Source organism: Cynocephalus volans, chromosome X (assembly GCF_027409185.1).
Source record: "Cynocephalus volans isolate mCynVol1 chromosome X, mCynVol1.pri, whole genome shotgun sequence".
Lineage (NCBI taxonomy): Eukaryota > Metazoa > Chordata > Mammalia > Dermoptera > Cynocephalidae > Cynocephalus > Cynocephalus volans.
Window position 1 is genome coordinate 115,946,771 of NC_084478.1, and position 23,234 is coordinate 115,970,004.

A 23,234-nucleotide genomic window follows, 5' to 3' on the forward strand; every position below is an offset into this window, starting at 1 on the left:
CATCTTTATCAAAGGTCTAGTTTTATCTAGTTACAAACTACATTTTCCATATATCCATGAGATTTTCGATGATTTGGAGTCTAACACCCAGTATAATGAGCAGAATTATACTCTCTCTACTTCTATTTTCTGAAATATATTATGGTTGATTATTGCCAGTGAAGTTGAACATATGGTCCTAAAATGGCTCTAAATGATTTTATATGTTTTCTGTTTCATTATTATCCATCTGATACCTCAAATGAGGCAGCATACGGCTGTTAATTTTCTCTTCCAGTCCCTCATGCACAATATTAAAACAATTCAAAGCAGTGCATATTTCAGCTGTCTTTTATGGATGAATTATACCTCCTGCCGTCTGTACATGGAGACATCGAACAGGCCATGAAACAGATTTCAGCATAAATGTTAGTTTGCTTGCTAAGAAGGTTTTAAAGAATGTATTTAAAATTATATGAGCTTTAAGTACAAATCAAATGCTGAAATGTTTCTTTAATTATGGCATGTACAGTAAATCCAAACAAACTGATGAATAGCCTCTATGGTATATTTTTAATTCAAAGGGACTTCTTAGCCATTGTAAATGACATTTGAGTATTTGAAAAAGACATTCAGTAGAATTATAGATTCTTAAGTTTGAAAGGGCCATTTAGGGCCATCCAATAAACCCATCTACCTGTTACTGGAAGACCTTCTACAGTATCCCCTGATGCAGCTATCTATTACTATCTAACCAACCACAACCTTCCTCAAATCTAGTGGCTTAAAATAACCAGCATATTTATACTCAGGATTCTATGGGTCACCAATTTGGGCCAAGCTTAACTAGGCAGTTCTTCTCCTGGTATTACCTAGGTTTACTCATGTGACTGCGGTCAGTTTTCTGGTGGCTTTAACATCTAATAATGGTCTAATCTGTCCTCACTGATATGTCTAATAGTTAGTACTTGATATTGGCTGCATCTCTCCCCACATGGTTTCTCATTTTCAAGGAAGTTATTCCAAACTCCAAAGGGCAAAACTGTGTTTCAAGAGAAGACAAGTTTCAATGTGCACAACTTTTGCAAGTCTCTACTTCTGTCATGTTCGTTAATATTTCATTGCAAAAGCAAATCACATGACCAAGCCTAGCTTCAAGGCGTGGAGAAATAGACTCTATCACTTGATGGGAGGAGTAGAAAAATCACAATGCATGCAAGAATATAAAAAATGTGGGTATTAAATAATCTGTCACATTCTGTTAGTGTGGCTATCCATCTTTTGCTTTAACATCTCCAATGGAAAGAAGTTTAGCACCTTGTAAAACAGCCTCTTTCATTGCAATTCAGCTCTGACTGTATCTTTCGTACACTGGTGATTGTATTTCATACATGCATACAGCTGTCCATCTAGCCAGCCACCAAGTAAGTATCTAATATCCTAAGCACCAAATAGCATGGAAAAACATACAGTTGTGATTTTCACTGTCATTAAACTCATAATTTACTGTAATGAGGCAGACAATAAATGAAAAAATAAGCAAAAAATTTTTGAAAAAATTATGTATGCCTTGAAGAAGGCAAGGGAACCACAAAAACATATACCAGTAGCAATCAAATTAGTCTAGGGGAGGAGAGTGAGGTAAGGCTTACTTGAAGAGGTGACATATGAATTAGGCAAATGAAGAGTGAGGGAAAAAACACTTCAGGCAGAGTAAACAGCATAGGCAAAGGCCATAAGGTGGACAGAACTTTACTGTTCTAAGCCAATATTGTTGGAGCAAAGTGAGCAAAGTGGAATGTGTTATAAAGTAGTGTTGGAGAAGTGGGCAGCAGACAGATTGTGTAGGGCCTTGGGGAATTTTTTGATTTTATTTTGTGGAGCCATAGAAAGCAATTCAAATCTGTCTTTTATGTGATAGCAATATAGGATGGTGGTTAAGAGTGTAGGCTCTGGAGTCAGTGTCTGGATAAGAATTCATACTCTACCACTTACTGTGTGATCTTGGACCTGTTTCTTCATCTGTAAAATGGAGATAATAACATCTACCTCATGGGTTGTTATGCTAATTAAATAGAATAATAATAGAATAATAATTTATACAAAGGGATTAACACATTCTCCAGCACATAGTAAATGGTGACTATATCGTAGCTGTTATTATTATCAATCTTTTTTTAATGTCCCTTCACCATATTAGGTCATTCTCCTCCCAATATATTCTAAACTTGTTGGTTTTAATTAACTGAGCTTCCTCTTTTGAATATCCACAATGATCTGGATTTGCTGTTAGAAAGATCATCCAAAAATCCATCTGGAGTTCTTCATGCTGTGACACAAAATAAACCCAATGCCTTGGATTTGGTTGTTTCTGGGTATGAAGAATATGCAGCTGGTATACCTTACCAACCTCGGTATGAAGTATCATGATCTTATTTCCTGATGTGCACAGGCGTGTGTTTGTGTATGTGTGTTTATCACTGAGTCATAGTCCCCAAGTTAATAGTAATAGCTAAAATTTTTTCCTCTTTAATATAGCAGTTATTCTTTAAACAACCGAAATTGATTTTTTTTAAAATAACCCAATCCGTTATGATATATGCCATTATTCTTAAAGCAATAAGTTTTTAGGACTACAGAAATCTTAACCTTCATCTAATCTAACCGTTTTCTACCTCACTCCCCTATTACAGTGGACAGAGGGATGTGCTGCCTAGAGTTCCCTTAAAGGAAGGAGTTTGGGATCCATATGTAGAGTGTTGTGAGCAGACAGCCTCCTGCTTTCAGCTTCTTCAGGGTTTGTCTCAACTACAGAGAACTGTTTTGCCCATGGACTTATCCTTCCTGTCCAATGACTAATTGTAGCCAGGGCTATAGAGGCTCAGCCATCTGATTCCATTATGAGACATGCTGATAAGCCATATCTACTCCAAAGCTCTTATGGGGTTGTGCTACATGGCAGTTTTTCCTGAATATCCAATCCTGCTCTCTCCTGCTCCTTTCCACAGGTTTTGATTCCTAATAAACACCCTAAACACCCAGCATGCCAAACTTCACCTCAGTATCTTCCCCAGAGAAACCAACCTATAACATTTCTTAACTCCTGAAGCCCACATTTACTCATAGACCTGAACCTAGAATCCAGTCTCTTAATTCTAAATCTTAAGCTCCAGTCCCTCCAGCTAATTTATTTAGTAAAACTTTCTTCATTGGTTCCATTTTCCATTTACTCAATTATTTTTGTTGCTTCTCTAGATGTCCAGAAAAAAAAAAATGTGTTCTCCTCCAAGGTTCTGAAGTCTGGGAAACTTGCCTGGCTGTATACTGAGATATATTTTTATATTAGGAATGATTTCTAGGTCTAAGAATGGTACTACTATACAAACCAATGGCTTTTACATTGCAGCTCAGTTCCATAAGATAGGACCTGAGAACTCTGAAATTGTCATTGATAAAGAGGGAGAGTCAGAGAAACAGGCAGTGGTCAGGAAGATGAGCAGGTAATTCTCTGGGGTCTGCCTTTCTGAGTGTCCTCCACCCAATTAGCTCAGCCATTATAAATTCCCTCATGTCTCATGTTCTGTATTGTCACCTGGATCTCCCTCAGTAAAATCTTTTCTCAGTGTCACTTATTAAAAATGCTGACTTTCAAAGAGCTCTATAAATTTCTTTCAACATCCCCTGACTCAATAAAAAGGGATGGAATTGAAGACTAAGGCTATATTCCAATGTCTATTTCCCAAGAGTGTTCAGATAAACTGTGAAATAAATCTTTCTGTCCCATCCAGGTCATTTCACTAGCTTTAGTATTATTTACAGCCCTATTCATACAATCCCTGTTCCTTACGCTGAAGTCATCAGCATGTTCTCTTTCTTTTTTGTTGCAAGCTCACAGGGTCTTTTAAACTGAAAATAGGTGGTACTTCTAACACTGATAATGGAAAAACTGCTCCCCTGGTTGCTTGTAGATTGTTTTCCAAAATGGAGTGTACATTAGATAAGTAGAGAAGAGATTTTTAAAATGCAGGGTGTGGTCCCAGGGCATACTAAGTGTTTAATTTTCTGAGAAGTAGTTATTATCTCTGTGTGGTGGTATTACAAATAATTTTTGTTCGGCTTTGCTGTATTCTGTATATTAAGCTTACATCACTTTTGTAATAAATTTTATGCTAAGAGAAAGAAGTCACATATGCATTCTAGAAAACCCTCATGCTACATGTTCATACACATATATACATACATACATATACATACATACATACATGCTGGCATTATTCAGTGTACTTTGCACATATAGAAACTGGAGTGAAGCCAGGTTCAATTTAGTGATGTCTGTCCAGGTTCTTACAGTGAGTAGTGGTAGAGCAGGAATGCAAGTTTCTTCTCCTGTCACCTAGCCTAATATTCTTTCAACAACCCCACGCTAGTTTTAAAGGGGAGTATAGAAGTTGTATTTTACTCAAAATTTTAGGATCCTATTATGTCTCTGAACATTCTTATCATTAGGAGCATTCTAACAAAATCACTTATACTAATGGAATGGAAGAATCCATACACTTTAAAAAACAAACAAACAAACAAACAAAAAACATTGTTACCCAGTCTTCACAGATGCCTCATTCCTTTATAAAGAAGGAAAAAGAGGCCTGTGACTTAAGAACCTCCAATGTCCGATACTTGAGAAGATTGATTTTATTAAAGTCATGAAGCTGTTTCTCTGAAAACCTCTGGACAATACGGTTGAACAGCTACCCACCCCCAACTGCCTTCATGTCTCTCAAAACACTAGACCTAAAATAAATAAATAAATAAATAAATTTTAAATGTCTAAGAAAAATTATCCTTCATTCATTTAAAAATGTTGGTAAGACACATAAAACAGAATGTTTAGTGAATGTTAAATAAGCAAGTATTTAGCCCCATAAACTGTATAAAGCTGCTGGGCTGCAAAAAAAAAAAAAAAAAAAAAGGACCACAATGCAGCAAAGAAGTGATAAAATAAGTTATCAATTCTCTTCTCCCTAATTACCCAACTCACATTCCCTTAATATGCAATGAAAAACATCATCTCCTCTGAGCTAAAGGGTAGGAAAATGGTCAATGCGAAGAATTTCTGTCAGGGACAAGATTTTTGATTCCTTGTACTTACTTTTCCCATAACATTTATCAGTCTGAATGGCAAAAATCAATTTATGTTTGTTTTCCCTCACTGTACCATAAACAGATGAAGGGTAGTGAGTAGATTCTGATTTCTCTCTAATTCAGATGCTTAACACATTGCCTGGCTCATAGTAGGCACTTAATAAATATGTGTTAAGCGGTATTCTTAAAACTGTGACAAGCATTTATTGGTAACCAACCCTACTTCCTTTTCCCTCACCAATATTATGCGTTGTGGCAGAGACAGTCTAATTGCTCATCCAACTCAGTTTTCTTTGTCCCTTGGCATGTAACTAAAATACACTCCTGAGTTCTCTTAAACTTAGATGTGGCCATATGACTGAATTTCTGGCCAATGAAAATTCAGTCATATGAATTTCGGTCATTTTCATGACTGAGTGAGATGATATAAGCTAGTGCCAGGCATGGCACATAAAAACCTCCCTTGTAATCCTGTCCTCTCTCTTTTCCCCCATCTGCTGGCTAGATGTTGAATCCCAAAGTAACCTTAGATTTGATGTGTTGCAGTTGGTAGAGCCTGGGTCTCTGAATAAGTGAGAAATACATTTCTATTGTGCTAAGCCATTGAGATTTCTTGGTTTAACTGCTGCCGCAACTAGAGTTACTTTAATAGATATGTGTCTATAATACTTGATGTCGATGTATTACTGTACTTGTTCAATGTCTAAAAATTTTCAATTAGGGTTCACACCATTTTTTGGCACATCATTGAATTTAAAATTTGTTCTGATAAGTTTAAATTGTGTGAAGTATGCTCTGTTTATTTTCCAGTGTCATAGTATCATAATGCTTTGATACCTGCCAAATTGTTTTCTGAAAAGTTCACAGTAAGAAAAAAACAGTAAGCAGCCTTTTAACCAGAATTTCCTAGCAGACTTTCCTAGACTGTCTGTGGCAGAGCTTAGTGGATAAGTGATCTTTAGCTATTGTGTAGAAAAGATCTCTCACTTAATCTGAGCCTTCTTAAAGAAGGAATAAACCATAATGGGATGGTTGCAAAGACAGGAAAAAAGATCATCATAGAAAAACATGGCCTAGAGGATTATGACTGACTGCATGTTTTAGGAGCTTCTTTGTGATTAGTTGGCAGGGACTTTGAAGCAGAGAGTCATCCGTATCAGGCAATAAAAAGTACCTGAAGGAGGGCATGTTGGGATCTGCAGTGGGAATCAAAAGGAAATTCTCACTAGGACAACTAATACTGGCAAAAGGAAAAAGTAGCTAAAAGGAATTTTAACTATGCAGATACAAATGACTGACTTAGAGTGGGCTAAGCTAATGTCCATGGCTTTTTTAAAGTTACATGATTTTCTGATAATAAAAAGAAAGCCCAATTTAGTCAAGGTGATTAATAATCACTTTGTATATAAATAGCAAACCTAGATAGCATCTGTCTCTAGGTATTTATATTTCTTTAAAAATTATCCTACGTAATATCTTTACTTAAATGAAGAGTTTAATCAGTATTTGTTTTACTACTTAAATAATTTTTTAAAAACATTTCAAGTATAGAAAAATTCACTTTGTATTGCTCTCTCAATTTTCCGTACTTGTAGCAACCCCAACGTATGGTTTATATTCCATAACCCAAGTTACCACTGATCACTTGGGGGTAGGACTTGTAAATTTTAGGCTTAATGCCTAAGGGAAAATAAGCTTATTTTTCCTCAATAGGTCTGACCTTACAAATCCAGCTTTGCAAGTTTACAGTTTCTTTCCGATTTTAAAAAGCTTTGTCTTCAACATTGAGTCCCACAACCAGGACTAGCCTGAGGCACCACAATCATCCTGAGTCCAAATTTCAAAGTTGGTAAAACATGCCTGCTGTACCTTTTTACCTCCCCTCTTTGTAACTCATCACTTGGGGTCACTGCACACTTCAGGGTCCATTCACATTTATGTAATCTGTGCCCCATTCCCTCAGGGCCCTGCCTTACATCATATGTGCTATTTCCACTGCCATCAGAAGCCCCTTGGGCTCCCAAGCCAGGGTGGTGAGGGCCTGAGGGTCTCAGCAATACACACTGCTCTGCAACAACATCTTAGAATGTAAAATAATAATAATAGTAATCAATAAATTAATTAAAAAATAAAAAATTTTTTAAAAGATGTGCTATTTCTAAGTAATCCTGAAACTCCTCCACAGGACAGTTTCAATTTGTAAAGTGTTGTCTCCTTAAGAGTATTTACATTTTAACCAAGGATTCTAGAAGGATCATGCCCTCCAATGGCAAGTAACTTTTTATTTTATCCCTCTGGCTGCTTTAAATTTTTTCTCATTGTTGTCAGTTTTCAGCAATTTGGGTATATCTTGGTGTGTTATTCTTTGTGTTTTTCCTACATAGGATTCACTGACTTCCTCTAATTTGTGTTTGAGGTTTTTAATCAAATTCAGAAAACTTTGAGCCAAATATATCTTCACATATTTTTTCTGCCTACTCTCCTTTTGGGAACTCCAGTTACACATATATTAAATCACTGGATATTGTTCCATGATCTGTTTAATTTTTTCAGCTTTTTTCCTCAATATCCTTCAGTTGTGATATTTTCTATTGCTAATAAAGTTTATTGTTCTTTTATTCTGCACTATTTAAATTTATATTAAGGCCATCTAGTGATGTTTTTTAATCTTTTCAGCTCTAGATATATTTAGTTCTTTTTTATATATTTCATTTCTATCTTTATTATGTTCATGTTTTCCTTTAAATCCTTAATCATCTTTATAATAGCTATTTTAAAATCCTTATATGATAATTCTATCATCTTTATCATTTCTGGGTTTGTTTTTTATTGACTGATTTTCTCCTAGTTATGTGGGACATTTTATTTATTTATTTTTTTTATTTATTTTGGGGGGGGGGCATTTTATTACTAAGGATAGACCCTTATGCATTCTCTAGTCATTGCCCTAGACCTTCAATGAAGTCTCTCCACTCTGGGTGATCAGAACTCAAACATTTACCAGCCTTGTGTGAGCTTTGGGAATTATTCAGCTTATAGCTCCCTGGCAGTTGGTCTTTTCCCAGCCTTATAGAATGTTACCCTATGCATGCACAGCTTAATATTAAGACAAAGATTCAGGAGGACCCCATGCAGATTTCTGGAGCTATTTCTCTGAGTAGTTCCATCTTCTCCAGTTATCTGCTTTGTAAGTCCCAGCCATCTCAGCCTCCCCAAACTTCAATCTCTGTCTTCTTAACTCAGCAAGAGTGCCGTGCTCTATTTGAGTTCTACTGACCTACTCTGAAGTTCAAAATGTCCCAGGGTAGAAAGCCAGAATAACTTTCAGGGTTACCTTGCTTATTTCCCTTCTCTCAGGGATCAAAATCCTGTGTTGCCTGTTGTCCAATTTGAAAACCATTATTTCATATCTTTCTTCCATTTCCCTAGTTGCATATGGTGAGAAAAGAAGTCCAGTGCCAGTTTACTCCTTCAGGTCCAGAAGCAGAAGTCCCAAGGAGCCATTTTGAAAGCTCTCAGTCATACCTCAGAGATGGCTTCCCATTATATCTTAGCATAAAATCTAGTCCCTTGGTAGTCCCAGATTGGACAAAGGGTGTTCCAGATAATAATAGTTCCTTATTAGTTAAAATATAGATGAACTCTTAAGTGTCTTGTACTATCTTGTTTTTACACACTCTTTTCTCCTGCCCATTCCAACCCACATCATGCTATGAGTTTACATTGATACTTTAGCTTTGAAGTAAAGCTTTTGAGATTAAAGCTTTAAATGAGAGGTATAGTTGTCCTCTCTTGGTAGCTAAACATTTGTGAGTTGTCCTTTTGTCTGAAAGATTATTGTGAGTTTCAGACAGAGAACAAGACCTTTTTTCCCCTCTTTTAAAAAGCATGCCTCAGCCTTTTGTGAACTTGAAATGCAGGTTTTATTTTATTCATTTCTCATTTGCATTATGTACCTTTAGTAGTCAGTGATCAGTGAAATCATTTGGACTTCAGAGGCCTTTGCAAAGAAGTGATCAAACAGGCCAAGATTATGTTAGTCACTTAGTTTTTCCTTTTTTAAACCAAAGGCATTACTCACCATCTACCCTCACCCCAGTTTAGGATTTTGCCTTAGATAAAAGAGCTAATTAAATTAATGACTATCATTGTCAAATTTTGCCTTCTCATAGGGGGACATTAGCAGAAGCTTTGTATACTTGCTTATTCCCTTGGCCTTTCTGAAATTATTTTGTTAGGCTTTTGCTGCTTTCTTGTGAACTTTTTTTTTGCTCTTTTTGCTAGGGTTTGTTTGTTTTCAGCAATTTTGTTCAATAGCTTATGCACAACTACTTCATAGTACCACCACTTAATGTAATTTTCTCACAGAGAACCTAAGATCCAAGAAAAAAGAGATTTATTCATAATCATCCAGCAATCAAGAAATGGAATCAGAACACAAAACTCCATCTCTTGAGACTTTAAGCCAAAATGCTCCTTTCTCCTGAGATTCTTGATAAAAAATAACGCAATCTGTACTCAACACCATCATAACACCCCCAGTACCATCATAATATTTAAGTTGCATATGAATCATTACATCGCCTTAGACCCATTACTACATATGCATTACTACATTGCCTTCAATCACATTGTTTGGATAGTAGTCTCTATTAGTACACAAGTGGTACAAAAACAGAATCTTAAGTAATAATAATCTGAAATGTTGTTTAAAATTGAGAACATATATGTAGCCTAGTAATCAGTATTTCCTAGGAAAGGTTCAGTCTTTGCTTCAGTTTTTATTTTGGTCACCAGATTTTATTATTGTGTAGTGAAAGATTTACCCTGTTCTTTAATAGGCATCAAAGTTATTTGAAATAATGAATTTGCTATTCAGGTCTTTTGCCCATTTTTTAAAATTGGGTTATTTGTTTATTTGCTGTTGAGTTGTTTGAGTTTGTTATATATTCTGGATATTAGCCCCTTGTCATATGTGTAGTTTGCAAATACCTTCTCCCATTCTGTAGGTTATCTCTTTACTTTGTTGATAGTGTCCCTTGCTGTGCAGAAGCTTTTTAGTTAGATGTAGTTCCACTTGTGTATTTTCTCAAAAGAAGATATATAAATAGCCAACAGGCACGTGAAAAAAATGCTCAACATCACTAGTCATCAGGAGAATGAAATTAAAGCCACAGTGAGATATCATCTCACCCCTGTTAGACTGGCTATTATCAACAAGAAAAGGGAACCCTGCTACGTTGTTCGTGGGAGTGTAAACTGGTACAGCCACTGTGGAAAACAGTATGGATGTTCCTCAGAGGACTGAAAGTAGATGTACCTTATGACACAGCTATCCAACTACTGGGTATACACAAAGGAAATTAAATCAATATATCAAAAAGACATATGCATTCCTATGTTCATAGCAACACTATTCACATCAGCCACGAAATGGGATCAACCTAGATACCCATTAACAGTTGAAGGGATAAAAAACAAAAACAAAAACAAAAAACTGTGGTATGTATTTACAGATGAATGGATTAACAGATGAATGGATAAAAAAACTATATATTTATGGAATACTATTAAGCTATAAAAAGAAATGGTATCTATCATTTGCAGCAACATAGATAGAATTGGAAACCATCGTGTAAAGTGAAGTAAGTGAGTCAGAGGAGGGATAAGCACTGTATAATATCACTCATATGTGGAATCTAAAAAAAAAAAAGTGGTTTTCATAGAAGTAGAGAGTGGAATAATGGTTACCAGAGGCCGGGAGGGGAGTGGGGGTAGGAGGAAGGAGAAGTGGTGGACTAATGGGTACAAAACTATACTATGTACCCTAAGTGATTCATTGTGAATTATATGCATGTATTGAAACAACATATTCTACTCTACAAAAAAGTAAATATAAATAAAATTGATTTGTAAAATACTTTGCTAACTAAATGTTATATAATCAAATACAGAATATAAATTAGGTGATAATAAAGAAACATAAGGCAGTTAAACTCCCTCTGTACTACTAAATTACTCCTTGCTTTAGAAAATCAGGGAAATACATAAAATGGTGGTCTGCTTGATATGGCCTTTCTGCAATATTGCTTCAAACCATAGAGCTATAAAATTTCCTTTTGATCTCTCACATGGAAATGTTTGTTTACTGTCTGTTTGTTTGAAGTTGAAAATCTTTTCATTGCATTTTAGAAAAACAATTCATATCATATCATGTGCTGTGGCTTAGAGAAGATTTAGAGAACCATCCTGCAGATGCTGTAACTTTGGTTCCCTCTGTTCACAGTCCTCTACTTCCCCAGTATTGCTGTTAGTGGTGAGCTGTCATATTTCCAAAGAGATGAGAGATCATTGCCCCAAAGCCTATTAACTAAAATAAAGAAAAACTCTGGAATAATGCAATGTAATCCTAGCCAGTAACTGGATTTTTTGGAGATCTTAAAAGAAGTAATATTTTCTGACATAAATATTACATTCTGCCAGATCCTGAAAGAAATACCAGAAATCTACCTATTTTCAAGTAAATACAAATGCTAGCAGTTTTACAGGGAATGGAAGAAAATTCTTGATGCTTATGTCTCCGTAATTCAAAAATTATGTCTTGTGCATACCATTTAATTTGGGCAACAAATTATACTGTTCCTTCCAAGTCTTAATGTGGCTCCCTTTCCCTGAAATAGAAGGGGACGAATACAAAGGGCTCCCTTTCTCATTCCCTCCTGGAACACAGCTCCAAACATTAACATTGATTGCCCCCATTTCTATGTCATTGAAGTTTATATAAAATATAACTCAATGCTGAATAAGAGGAATAGTAGCCTTCCCCCTATCCTGCAACAAAAAATTCTAGTTGGCAATTCATATAATTTTGAACAGTTCATGACACTGGAAAAATGTGCGTTATGCTTTCATAGGAAATTGTTGTGTACTCTAGAATACTGTTGACTTGCTAATAATCTTCACTGCTTTATTTATTTGTCTCAGAATTTAAGAAGGAAGCATGCATAATATTCTTTTGGGGACATTTTATATTTTGTTTAATACATGTACTTGGTAAAGGTATTTGCTAATTCAAACTGGTAAGCTAATTTTGAATATTTAAGAACTCAGAACTCAAGTATACTTCCATCCCTTATACTGAAGGACAGTATGGTGCAGTGTGAGAAAGAGTGTAGACTATGGGATCAAACTGCCTGGATTCACGTCACAGTTCTGCCATTTATTGGTACCGTGACCTTACGCAAATCATGTTATTTCTTTGTGTCTCAGTTTCTTTTACTGCAAAATGTATTTTACTGTAAAATACATACCTCAAAGGGTTACTGTAACAATTGAACATATGCAAAATATTTAGGATGCCTGGCACATAATCAGCACTACCCAGGTGTTACTATCAATTGGAAGCTCCCCATAGCAAAAGTCACATATCTCACAGTCTTCCTTCCTCACTACTTTCATTCCAGAATGTTGTCTAGGTGAAGCAGCATCCTGATTGGCCAGAAGAGAAGGACTTCCTTCACTCCACTCTAATATTTTTGCCCTTTTTGTACTGTAAGGTGAAGGTTAACTTGCTTAAATAATTATTTTCCTATTCTGAATTCTGTGCCCATATTGAAACTTGATGAATATTTATCAATCTGGGTAAAAAGGACAACCTCAATTTGGTTTCATAATTTTTCAGAAAGTGACTCAAGTTTTGACTCAAACTTTATGCATTTTCTAAAATCAAAAGTAAAATTTTCCTTTCAAATTAAATAGGAAGTAGTTAGTAGTACCTTTCAGAAATGTTCTAATCATGGTATTCTATGTACTGAACACATTTTACATGTGTAATGAGATTTATGTATTAGTGACATCTGCTACTGCTTAATCAGCTCCTAAGAATAATAACAAATAATCACAGAAAATGGATTTAGGAAGTCTGTGTTTTAATTAGGTCTGTTTACCTCAGGTTTTATTACATTTTGTCATTCCCTGGGCATAGGTTCCACTCTATCTCTTCGTACAGTTTTTAATCCTTGCCTAGAGCAGACATTTATCTTTATTTTACATTGCCTCTTCTAAGCCTAGGGCCATTGATTCAGAGTTTCTAATTTTTACTTATAAACCAACTTATCTTTATCACATTACTGAGACTTTTGAGTTTCTAGAGTTCAGAAAGAAAATGTTTCCCAGGATCATGGCCCGTTAATTCAGATGATTGGAACACACTAATGAGGTCTAAGCTGTGGGTTTGATTTCTGTATGGGCCAGCTAGCTTTATGCTTTTTCACCAGAATAGCTCTGCCACAAATGTGTACCCTTGACCAAAGGGGAGATTCATTGAGAAGTTGTGGATTCTTTGTGTGTGTGTGTGTGTGTGTGTGTGTGTATCTGCACTTATCAGTGTAATATTTGATATACTCCCTTATCTGATGACAAAATAGTGAATAGATTTTGGGAGCAAGGAGACAGAGTGAGATCTTGCTCTATAGGCACTTGGGGTAGTAACTGAGAGCTACCCCCAAAGGGGCAATAACAGGTGACTGCATGGAGTGAATAGAGCAAGCTCCATACTCCATCTCCTTGTACCAAAAATCTTCTATTACATACTCAAATTGAGGGCATGCCAGATATTAAACTGATAAGAACAGTTACTCCACTTGATCTCAGCCAAACAGGCCAAGAAGCGATAGAGAAGTTGTAGATCTTTAAGCAGAAAGCCATCTCTATTACTTAAAAAAACAGGACCAAACGAAAACCACACAGATGCACATCTGACAAGTTCTGAATCAGTAGAGTTACCTTTGTTTATACAACTTGAATACCTCAGACCTCACCAGGCTGTCGTTACAAATGAGGTCACATTAACTGAAATAATGCCAATATGCTTGTCTTATAATTTCTACTTGTGTATTTCAGGATCTCTTGACTCTCTCCCCCAAAGTGTCACCCAGTTATGTAGGAGAATCTTTGGAGGTGTCTCACCTGTGCTCAGAAACAGTATGTTCATATTCATCCACTTCAGGCCCTTTGGTGATGTCAGCCCCCAAGAAGACAATTGAAAATATCAGTTTGCTGCTGTCATTGCTGCCATGCCATCTTATGGGACCGTGATTTCTTGCTTAGAGTAATTACTTCTGCTCTTCAAAGTAACAAACCTTGTGAGGAGCCAAAACAACAGTTAAGGTCTTTTCATTCAGGTATCACTGTGTCAGTGCTACTCTGGGTAAAAATGGAGATAGTGCCACTCTGCCCCCTATTTATAGCACTTTGTCACCTGGGCAATGAAGCAGCATCACTTGTACCTCTGTCTTTCCCTATTGTTATTGTAAAAATAGCTCCTTTGACTTCTACCTTCAGCCTTGCTCTCCACAGGGCTCAGATCCCAGTTCTTGAGACTGAGTGGGGCATCAGACACTATCTTGGCCTCCATATCTCCCTTTATTGCATCAAAAACCTGTGCAAAAATTTGATAAAAACCTCCTTCTTCTTTCAGCCCCCATGCAAACTAACTCTACCAGTTCACCACAGCGATGCCAACTTGCCTGAACTCTAGCAATGGAACTAACAAGGCTCAAGCTGAGATCTCCACTACATGCTTAAAGAAAGAAACCTCTTCGAGAATCTTTATGAAGACGTTAAAAATTTATTTATTTATTTATTTATTTATTTATTTATTTATTTATTTGTTGGTTATGAATATTCATGAGATACAAAGCTGATTGTCACCACTTGTGCCCTAGATGTAAAGGCCAAATCCACACTGGCAGCATGCCCATTACCACAAATTGTGATTGTACCCCGTCTCCCCCAAACTATTATTCCCAGCCTCCCTCCCCTCTTCCCTGTTCCCCATGCCACTTTGTATCCCTAGGTGTGTTCTCTCCCTCTGCAAGTCCAACACACCAATGTGGTCTTTCTTTCCTTCCTTCTTTCTCTCTTAGCTCCCACTTATGTGTGCGTACATGTGACATTTATCCCTCTGTGCTTTGCTTATTTCACTCAACATAAGTTTCTCCAGGTTTATCTATGTTGTTGCAAATTGGAGAATTTCATTCTTTTTTATGGCAGAGTAGTATTCCATTGTGTGTTTATACCACAGTTTCCTTATCCAATTGTCCATCGATGGGCAAAGAGCTGAATAGACATTTTTCAAAGGAAGACATACAAATGGCCAACAGATACTTCAAAAAATGCTCAACCTCACTAGTCATCAGGGAAATGCAAAATTATGAAGACTCTTGTTCTGAGCCAGGGCAGCTTAGAATCACACATACTCTGTGGCAGGATTTCAAGAAAGCTGGGAAAATACTGATGCCCACTTGTTGCCTACACCTTGTATCCCAGTATTCCCTCAACTGTTGGTGTGATGACTATATTTAATTTCCAAAGGTGTCTCCTTTCACTTATGTCCTTTGATCTTTGCACAGAAGTCTACCTGGAAGAGAGGTGCACTGTTATCTTTCATCTACAGCTGCTTGTAGATGAAGGAGTTGAGTAGGTTTTAACAGGAAAAGAGCAGGAGAGAGCCAAACCCAGTGAGGGAAAATGGAGTATGGACCCCAGAGGGAAGAAAAAAGATGAAAAACAGGCTGTAACTATAAAGATGAACCCTACTGACTTCACAGTGATTTTTGAGGACCCAGTCTTTGTTGATGTACACTGCCTGTTAGTCAAATCTCTGACACTGTATTCTCTATCCTGCTCTACTTGGGAAACATTTTTTTTTCATTTTCAAAAGTTATTTTGACACCCTATAAAAAAGGCAACATTTTGTCCATCTCGTTTATGAGCATTTCACCCATTCTTTCTTTTCCCTCCCTTCTCTCTTTTCACCTTCTGTTACAATCACAAAACCCACAACCAGCACAAAAGAAAATAAAGCAAGCACCTATCATAAACCTATCCTCCATGACACCAAACAAGAGAAAATGAAACAGAGTCCACAGTAAGCTGCCGAGTTTTCATTAGTAGGTACACATTAGGGCCTCAAAGTTTTATTTATTTATTAATTTACTTACTTACTTACTTACTTACTTTATCTATCTATCTATCTATCTATCTATCTATCTATCTATCTATCTATCTATCTATCTACCTATCTATTTATTTTAGGCCTGACTTAATTGGGCTGCTTTTTATTTTTATGGCTGGTCTATGACATTACGAAAGTTAGCTCATCATGATTCACTTGAGCCAAAAACATCTGTCATCCCTAAACTAGGTCAGATTTAGACCCAAAAAAGAGATTTTATTCTCCAGAAAAATGTCAGTAGTAGAATGTCTTACCTATAAATTGGCTCACAACATGGACCTTTAGAACAGTTCTGGAGTATTACAGTACTCAGAGAGATGGGACACTCTCATACCATAAACTCACTGAGATATGGATGCTAACCATTAATAAAGATGTGGCCAGGTAAATGTTAATGGTCACAGCTCACCTTCAGAAGCTATTAAGGTTCAGCTTCACCTTGGGAGACAGATCTAAAGTGATGAAGCACTGGCAGAAATCTTCTTTGATCCATCTTTGCTTTGAAAGCCTTGGCCTAGAAGTGGTAGGTGGATAAGAAAGGAGTTACCCAAGAAGCCATACATGCTGGGGGGAATGTGGACTCTTAATAAGTCATAGCTGGTAGTTATCAAAACCAAATGGACTTGAGATTTCCACCAACACAGAAGAATCAATATTTATCTACAGGAAGAGTTATATTCATTATTGCCACTTGAAGTTCATACATATAAAGCATATATGAGTAATGCTAAAGCTCAGAGCTATTTCTTCTAATACTCAGGTAGATAGAATGTCTCTCCTTCATTTTTCCACTGCACAGTAGCCTGACTTCTCCCTGAGCTAATGCCTAATCCTGTCTTCCTATTGACCTTTGTGACAATACACTTCTTAAAAGTAAATGCTATGCAGAAATCAGAAGAGAAACTTTGCGGACAATGCAGGGTTTCACATCAGAAGAGGGTAATAGATTGGTAAAGGGACACGAAAATCAACTACATTGTATATTGATAAATTAAAATTTTAAAAAGAGGGTAATAGATTTCACAAATACTAAATGGACAATACCTGCAAGGTACAAAGTCAACAGCAGTTCTCAGGGTTACAGTAGGAAACATGCTGACTGTGAGGAGTAGCACTTCAATATTCCTGGGGTTTTCAAGTATACATGGCCAATGGAGATAGCTGAGGACACTTGGCTTGAATCCCTTTTGCTCCCCACTCCCATTAAATATTGAGGTGCTCTGACTTTCACCTACCTGTTAAATCTGCCTTGCTGCTCTATTACTAAAAAGGAATAGGCAAGATTTGAGATCCAGTGTTAATCTATTAAGGTGATAAATCACTTAAAATATTTTGACCTGAGAAGAAAATTTAAAGGAAGGAAAATTATTTTAAAAATGCATAAAAAATGTTATTGCATAGCATGGTGACTATAGTTAATAATAATATACTATATATTTATAAATAGCCAAAAGTGTGAATTTTAAATGCTCTCACCACAAAGAAATGATTAGTATTTTAGGTAATAGATATGTTGATTAATCTGGTTTGATCATTCTACAATGTATATACATATCAAAAAAAACCATTGTATCCCATAAATATATACAATTATTATTTGTCAATTAAAAATAAAATAAAGCCTAGAAAGCACACACAAAGCCACGTAATATGGGACACCTTAAGGAATTTAATTACAGGCCTGGTAGCCAAGATGTCAGATAAGCAGAAGTTGATGCCTGTAACTGAGAGAAGTCAAGTGTTCCAGTCACCCAGAGGGTTTAGCTTTCAGGATGCTCTGCCTTGGTAGAGGATCAATGGACAATAGTAAGGCTCCCATGCTGAAGTTAAGGCCTCCCTCATCCTGAAAGATCTGAGATTCTCCTCTCATTGGAATCCTTTATACAAAATTCATTCATCCAGTCATCGAATGTTTATTTAGTGCCTACTATGTTCCAGGCTCTATTCTAGGTGTTGGGCATTAAATAAAATAAAGTCCATGCTTTTGTGGAGGTTATGTTCTAATAGTAGTGGAAGTGAGACAAAAATAAACAAATATAAACAAATATATGTTTTGTCAGATGATAATTATAAAGAATAAAAATGAAGCAAGGTAAGATAAAAGAGAAAGGGTGATGACTACTATTTTAAATAGGGTAGTCAGGGAGGATCTCTCTGAGAAGGTAACATTTGATTTTTAACAATATGCATTTATTTGAGTACCTATCATGTGCCAGCCACATGAAATAACTAATTCCATCTTCACCGAAGTCTGTGAGGTAGGATAATTATTATCCTACTTTTACAAATGGGGAAATTGGGCAAAAGAGAAGTTAACTTTAGAAAGGGAACAGTAAGAGACAGAGCTGGGGTTTGAACTCAAGCAGTCTGGCATAAATCCCATCCTTGTAATCACTGTGATACTTGGCATTTTGGACTCTGCCTAAAGGTAGAGGGATGTACACACTTTCTTGTTAGCCCTGTGAGGCACCAACAGAATTATGCAAAAAGATGCAGTTATTTAAGCAGAGTAAGGGAGTTGCCTGACATAGAGACCTCAGAAAGGGAAGCGGGGAATTAAATGACTAATATTAAAGTATTTTCTTTTTTTCTTTCTTTCTTTTTTTCCCTGTAAAGTTTTTATTCTGCACAGAGGGGAGAGGGGGCTCAGTCCTTCTTGGCAGCCACTTTCCTCATGGCAGCCAGGACATTGCTCAGCTCCTGTCGCTTCCTCTTGGCACAGATGTGTGCCCCCAACCTTTTCTTAATAAACTTGAGGGCCCATTTGTCCTTGGAGACCTTGAGCAGTTCCATGGTGCAGTGCTCATATGGGGCAAAGCCACACACCTCTCGGATCATGTCCCACACGAACTTTGTATGCTTGGTGAGGCGACCATGCCAGCGGCTGTGCCTCAGCTTGCTCACATTCTTGGTCACCTTGTGGCCCTTGTTGAGGCCCATGGCCATGGAGTAGCGCAGAGCCATGGCTGCTACTCTTCAATGGCTGTTGCGATGGAAGCAATATTCAAGTATTTTCTATGTGTAGTTTTTTACACATGTACTCTCATTTAATACTCTCAACAAAACTATGATGTAGTCATAAACATACTTATTTTACAGATGAGAAAACTGAGGTACAGAGTGGCTAAGCTAATTGCCCAAGTTCTCATGAGAACAAAGAACCAAGATTATGAATCTGGGTTAGTCTATCACCAAAGTCCATGCTGTTTCTAATAATATTCCATGATGTCTCCAGAGAGAAGGAAAAGAAAAGCAAGAAAATCCAGAGCAAAATACATGGAGTCAAAGTGAGAAGTGAGAGACAGTAAAATAAAGACAATAGCTTTGGAGAGACAGAGGACTGACGGTGGCTTAAGGAACTTTTAATGGCACATTCATCCTCAACATCTTCTTTCACATGAAGTGTCTTAGTCTAATTGGGCTGCTATAACAGAAATACTTTAAACTGAGTAGCTTAAAAACAACAGAAATTTCTTTCTTACAGTTCTAAAGGCTAGAAAGTCCAAGATCAAGGGGTCAGCAGACATGGTGTCTGGTGAGAGCTCGCCTTCTGCTTCACTGACGGTGCCTTCTTGCTGAATCCTCACTCGGTAGAAGGGGCAAACAAGCTCCTTAAGGCCTTTTTTATAAGGGTGTTAATCCCACTCATGAGAACTCTGCCTCCCAGAGGCCCCTCCTCTTAATACTGTTACATTGGGATTAGGTTTCAACACATGAATTTTGGGGGGACACAAACATTCAGACTATAGCACCAAGTTAGATGGATTCCTGAGAATTTCTATGATTTGGGGATTTCAAGAATTGGCATGTCTACTTTCTCACTGAGACCTGGTGTTTACGTGTGAATAGATCTTAAGCAGTGCAACACCTTCTATAACTGCTATTGTCTCTGATTCAGATGCTCTAGGAAAGAAGGGCAAGTAAATGTAGTAAAGTACATAAAGGAAAATTTAAGAGCCATTTGGTATTTGAGGACTAGCATGTAATTGTCTGATAACAAGGTTGTTTTCTTTTCCTCTCCTAGGAAACACAGTTTAAAGCTGTCAGCCTTAATGAAATAACTTTAAATATGCCTTGCCTGCTAACCTTTTTCTTTCTGATAGAACAGTAGTAACACTGTAGGAATGTCAGGATAATATGCTGATGGGCAGTGTTAGCTAAGAAAGCCAAATGGCACACTGCCTGTCTTGTGCCGTAGCCTCTGTGTGGCATTGGGAAGCCAGGATGTGGTCAGACGGCTTGTGTGATGGGGCTGATTCACCCACTCATTATTTCTCATGAAAAGCAAGTCTGCCTCTCACCTTGCCTTGCCTTGTTTTTCTTTCCCTTCCCTCCCCTTCTCTTCCCACACACAAAGGTTTTGATTTTTGCTGAATAATACACAAACAAACAAACAAAGCAGCAAAAATACTTGCCTGATCTATCTTTAACAGAGTCTTAGGTGACTCCCTGCAAAAGGAAGCTGAGGGAGGCCCTGTGCAGGAGGCTGGCCAGCTCCATCATTGTATTCCTCAGGTAACTCTTTTAAGCCTTCGTTTGTTTCAACTTTGAAATGTTAGTTCGGTGGTTATTGCTTTATCAAAACTTTCAAGGATTCATTATGCATCTTTGAGAAGTGTTTATGAATTCATTAGGTGTTGGGAAAAATGGATATTTTAAAAGGAAAATGTAGTCCACTTTAGAATGCTCTCAAGAGACCAGAGAAACCATTGAAATTCGCCGTTAGCTCTGTAGAGCCAGGCAACAGGGTTATAACCCAATGTCTGTTGAAAACTGAATTAGAACTGGAAGTTGAATGTAAATGAAATATTATGTATAAAATTGATTTTGAGATTTTGGCAAGAATATAGGCTTTGAGGACCTAGAAACCAAGACAGTCTATTTTGCTATGGATTTTCTAGTTTTGTTATAGGGAACTAAGTTAGACCACCCCTATGACATCTGCTTTGACCAGTGGCCCGTCTGTAAAATCCGTGTAGTGTCATTTTAACCATAAATATTTGAGCCAATGTCTTCTAGAAATCTTAATTTCAATTTATAAACAAAGTGCAGAAGAATTGAGCTGACTTTTTCTGTTTTTTGTTTTCTTTTTTATTGAAGCATAATTGATTATACATATTTGTTGGGTACAAATTGACTATCTGTAGTTGTGTATAATATGTGATTGTCAAATCAGGAGAGTTAGCTTATTTATTATTAAAATATGTAATCATTCTTTTTGTCCAATAACCAATATCTCATTAATTTCTCATTAAACCCCTTCTTTTTCCCCTCCCCTTTCCACTTGTAGTGATCACTGTTCTATTCTCTCCTTCTAAAAGTTCAATGTATTATTGTGATGGTTGTTTTCTTTCTTTCTTTCTTTCTTATTTATTTATTCAGCTCCCACTTATGAATGAAGACATGTGGTATTTCTCTTTCTACACCTGGGTTGTTTCATTTAACATAGTTTTCTCCAAGCTCATCCCAATTGCTGCAAATGGCATAATATCATTCTTTTTATGACTGAGTAGTATTTCATTGCGTATGTATACTACATTTTCTTATGCAGTCATCCATCAGTGATCATTTAGATTGGTTCCATAGCCTGGCTATTGTAAATAGAGGTGTGATAAACATGGGAGTACAGATATCATCCCTTCAACATGATGATTTCCATTACTTTGGGTGTATACCCAGTAGTGGGATTGTTGGATCATATGGTAATTCTATCTGTAGTTGTTTAAGGAACCTCCACACTGTTTTCCATAATGGGGGCATGATGGAGTTTGGATGTGTTGTCCCCTCCAAAACTCATGTGGAAATTTGATCTCCAATGTGGCAGTGTTGGAAACTGATTGAGTTATGGGGGCAAATCCCTCATGAATGGATTAGTGCTCTCCCTGGGGGAGGGGGGAGTAATGTGTGAGTTCTCACTCTATTAGTTCCGGCGAGAGCTTGTTGCTTAAAAAGACCCTGGCACCTCCTCTCTCTCTCTTGCTTCCTCTCACCATGTGATCTGCTTGGACCGGCGGCTGCTTGCCACTTTCTGCCATGAGTAGAAGCAGCTGGAGGCCCATACCAGATGCAGCTGTCCCAGATTCGTAAGCCAAATAAACCTCTCTTCTTTATAAATTACCCAGTCTCAGGTATTTCTGTTATAGCAACACAAAACGGACTAAAACAGGGCATTAAGTTACAGTCCCACCAACAGTATAGGAGTGTTCCCCTTTCTCCACATCCTCGTCAGCATTTGTTATTTTCTGTCTTTTTGATAATAGTTTAACTGGGGTGAGATGATATCTCAATGAGGTTTTGACTTGCATTTCTCTGATGATTAGTAATGCTGAACATTTTTCATATACTTGTTGGCCATTTGTATGTTTTGTTTTGAGAAATGTCTATTCAGTTCTTTTGCCCATTTTTTAATTGGATTATTTGTTTTTATACTGTTTTTTGAGTTCCTTGTATATTCTAGACATTAATTCCTTGTTAGATGCATAGTTTGCAAATATTTTGTCCATTCTGTGGGTTGTCTTTTCACTCTATTGATTGTTTCCTTTTCTGTGCAGAAGTGCTTTAGTTTGAAATGATCCCATTTGTTTTTTTGTTTTTTTTTTCCTTTTGTTGTCTTCACTTTTGAGTTTTATTCATAAAGTCTTTACCCAGACCTACATCCTGGAGTGTTTGCTCTATGAATTTTTTCAGGAGTTTTGAAGTTTCAGCTCTTATATTTAAGTCTTTAATCCATTTTGAGTTTATTTTGGTATATAGCAAAATGTACTGGTCTAGTTTCATTCTTCTACATATGGATATCCAGTTTTCCCAGCCCCATTGATTGAAGAGGCTGTCCTTTCCCCATGGTATATTCTTGGCTCCCTTGTTGAAGATCAGCTGGCTGTAAGTATGTGGGTTGATTTCTGGATTCCCTATTCTGTTCCATTGGTCTGTGTGTCTGTTTTTATGCCAGTACCATGCTGTTTTGGTTACTATAGCTTTGTATTATAATTTGAAACCAGGAAATGTAATGCCTTTGGCTTTATTTATTTTTGCTCAGGATTGCTTTGGCTATTTGGGGTTTGTTGTTGTTCCATGTGGATGTTAGGAATTTTTTTTC

General features: G+C 36.9%; 2 protein-coding genes and 1 non-coding gene across 3 annotated transcripts in view; 1 reads left to right on the forward strand and 2 right to left on the reverse strand.

Moving 5' to 3' along the window:
• IL1RAPL2 (interleukin 1 receptor accessory protein like 2) overlaps nucleotides 1-23,234 on the forward strand; it is a 565,961-nt gene that overhangs the window by 359,017 nt on the left and 183,710 nt on the right. The window lies entirely within an intron of this gene.
• LOC134368876 (U2 spliceosomal RNA) lies at nucleotides 13,611-13,794 on the reverse strand. The gene has a single exon (XR_010022562.1). It is a non-coding gene; the product is annotated as a U2 spliceosomal RNA (small nuclear RNA).
• On the reverse strand, nucleotides 18,785-19,102 carry LOC134367736 (large ribosomal subunit protein eL36-like). The gene has a single exon (XM_063084461.1). It carries the CDS (start codon nucleotides 19,100-19,102, stop codon nucleotides 18,785-18,787), a length of 318 nt encoding a protein of 105 aa, XP_062940531.1.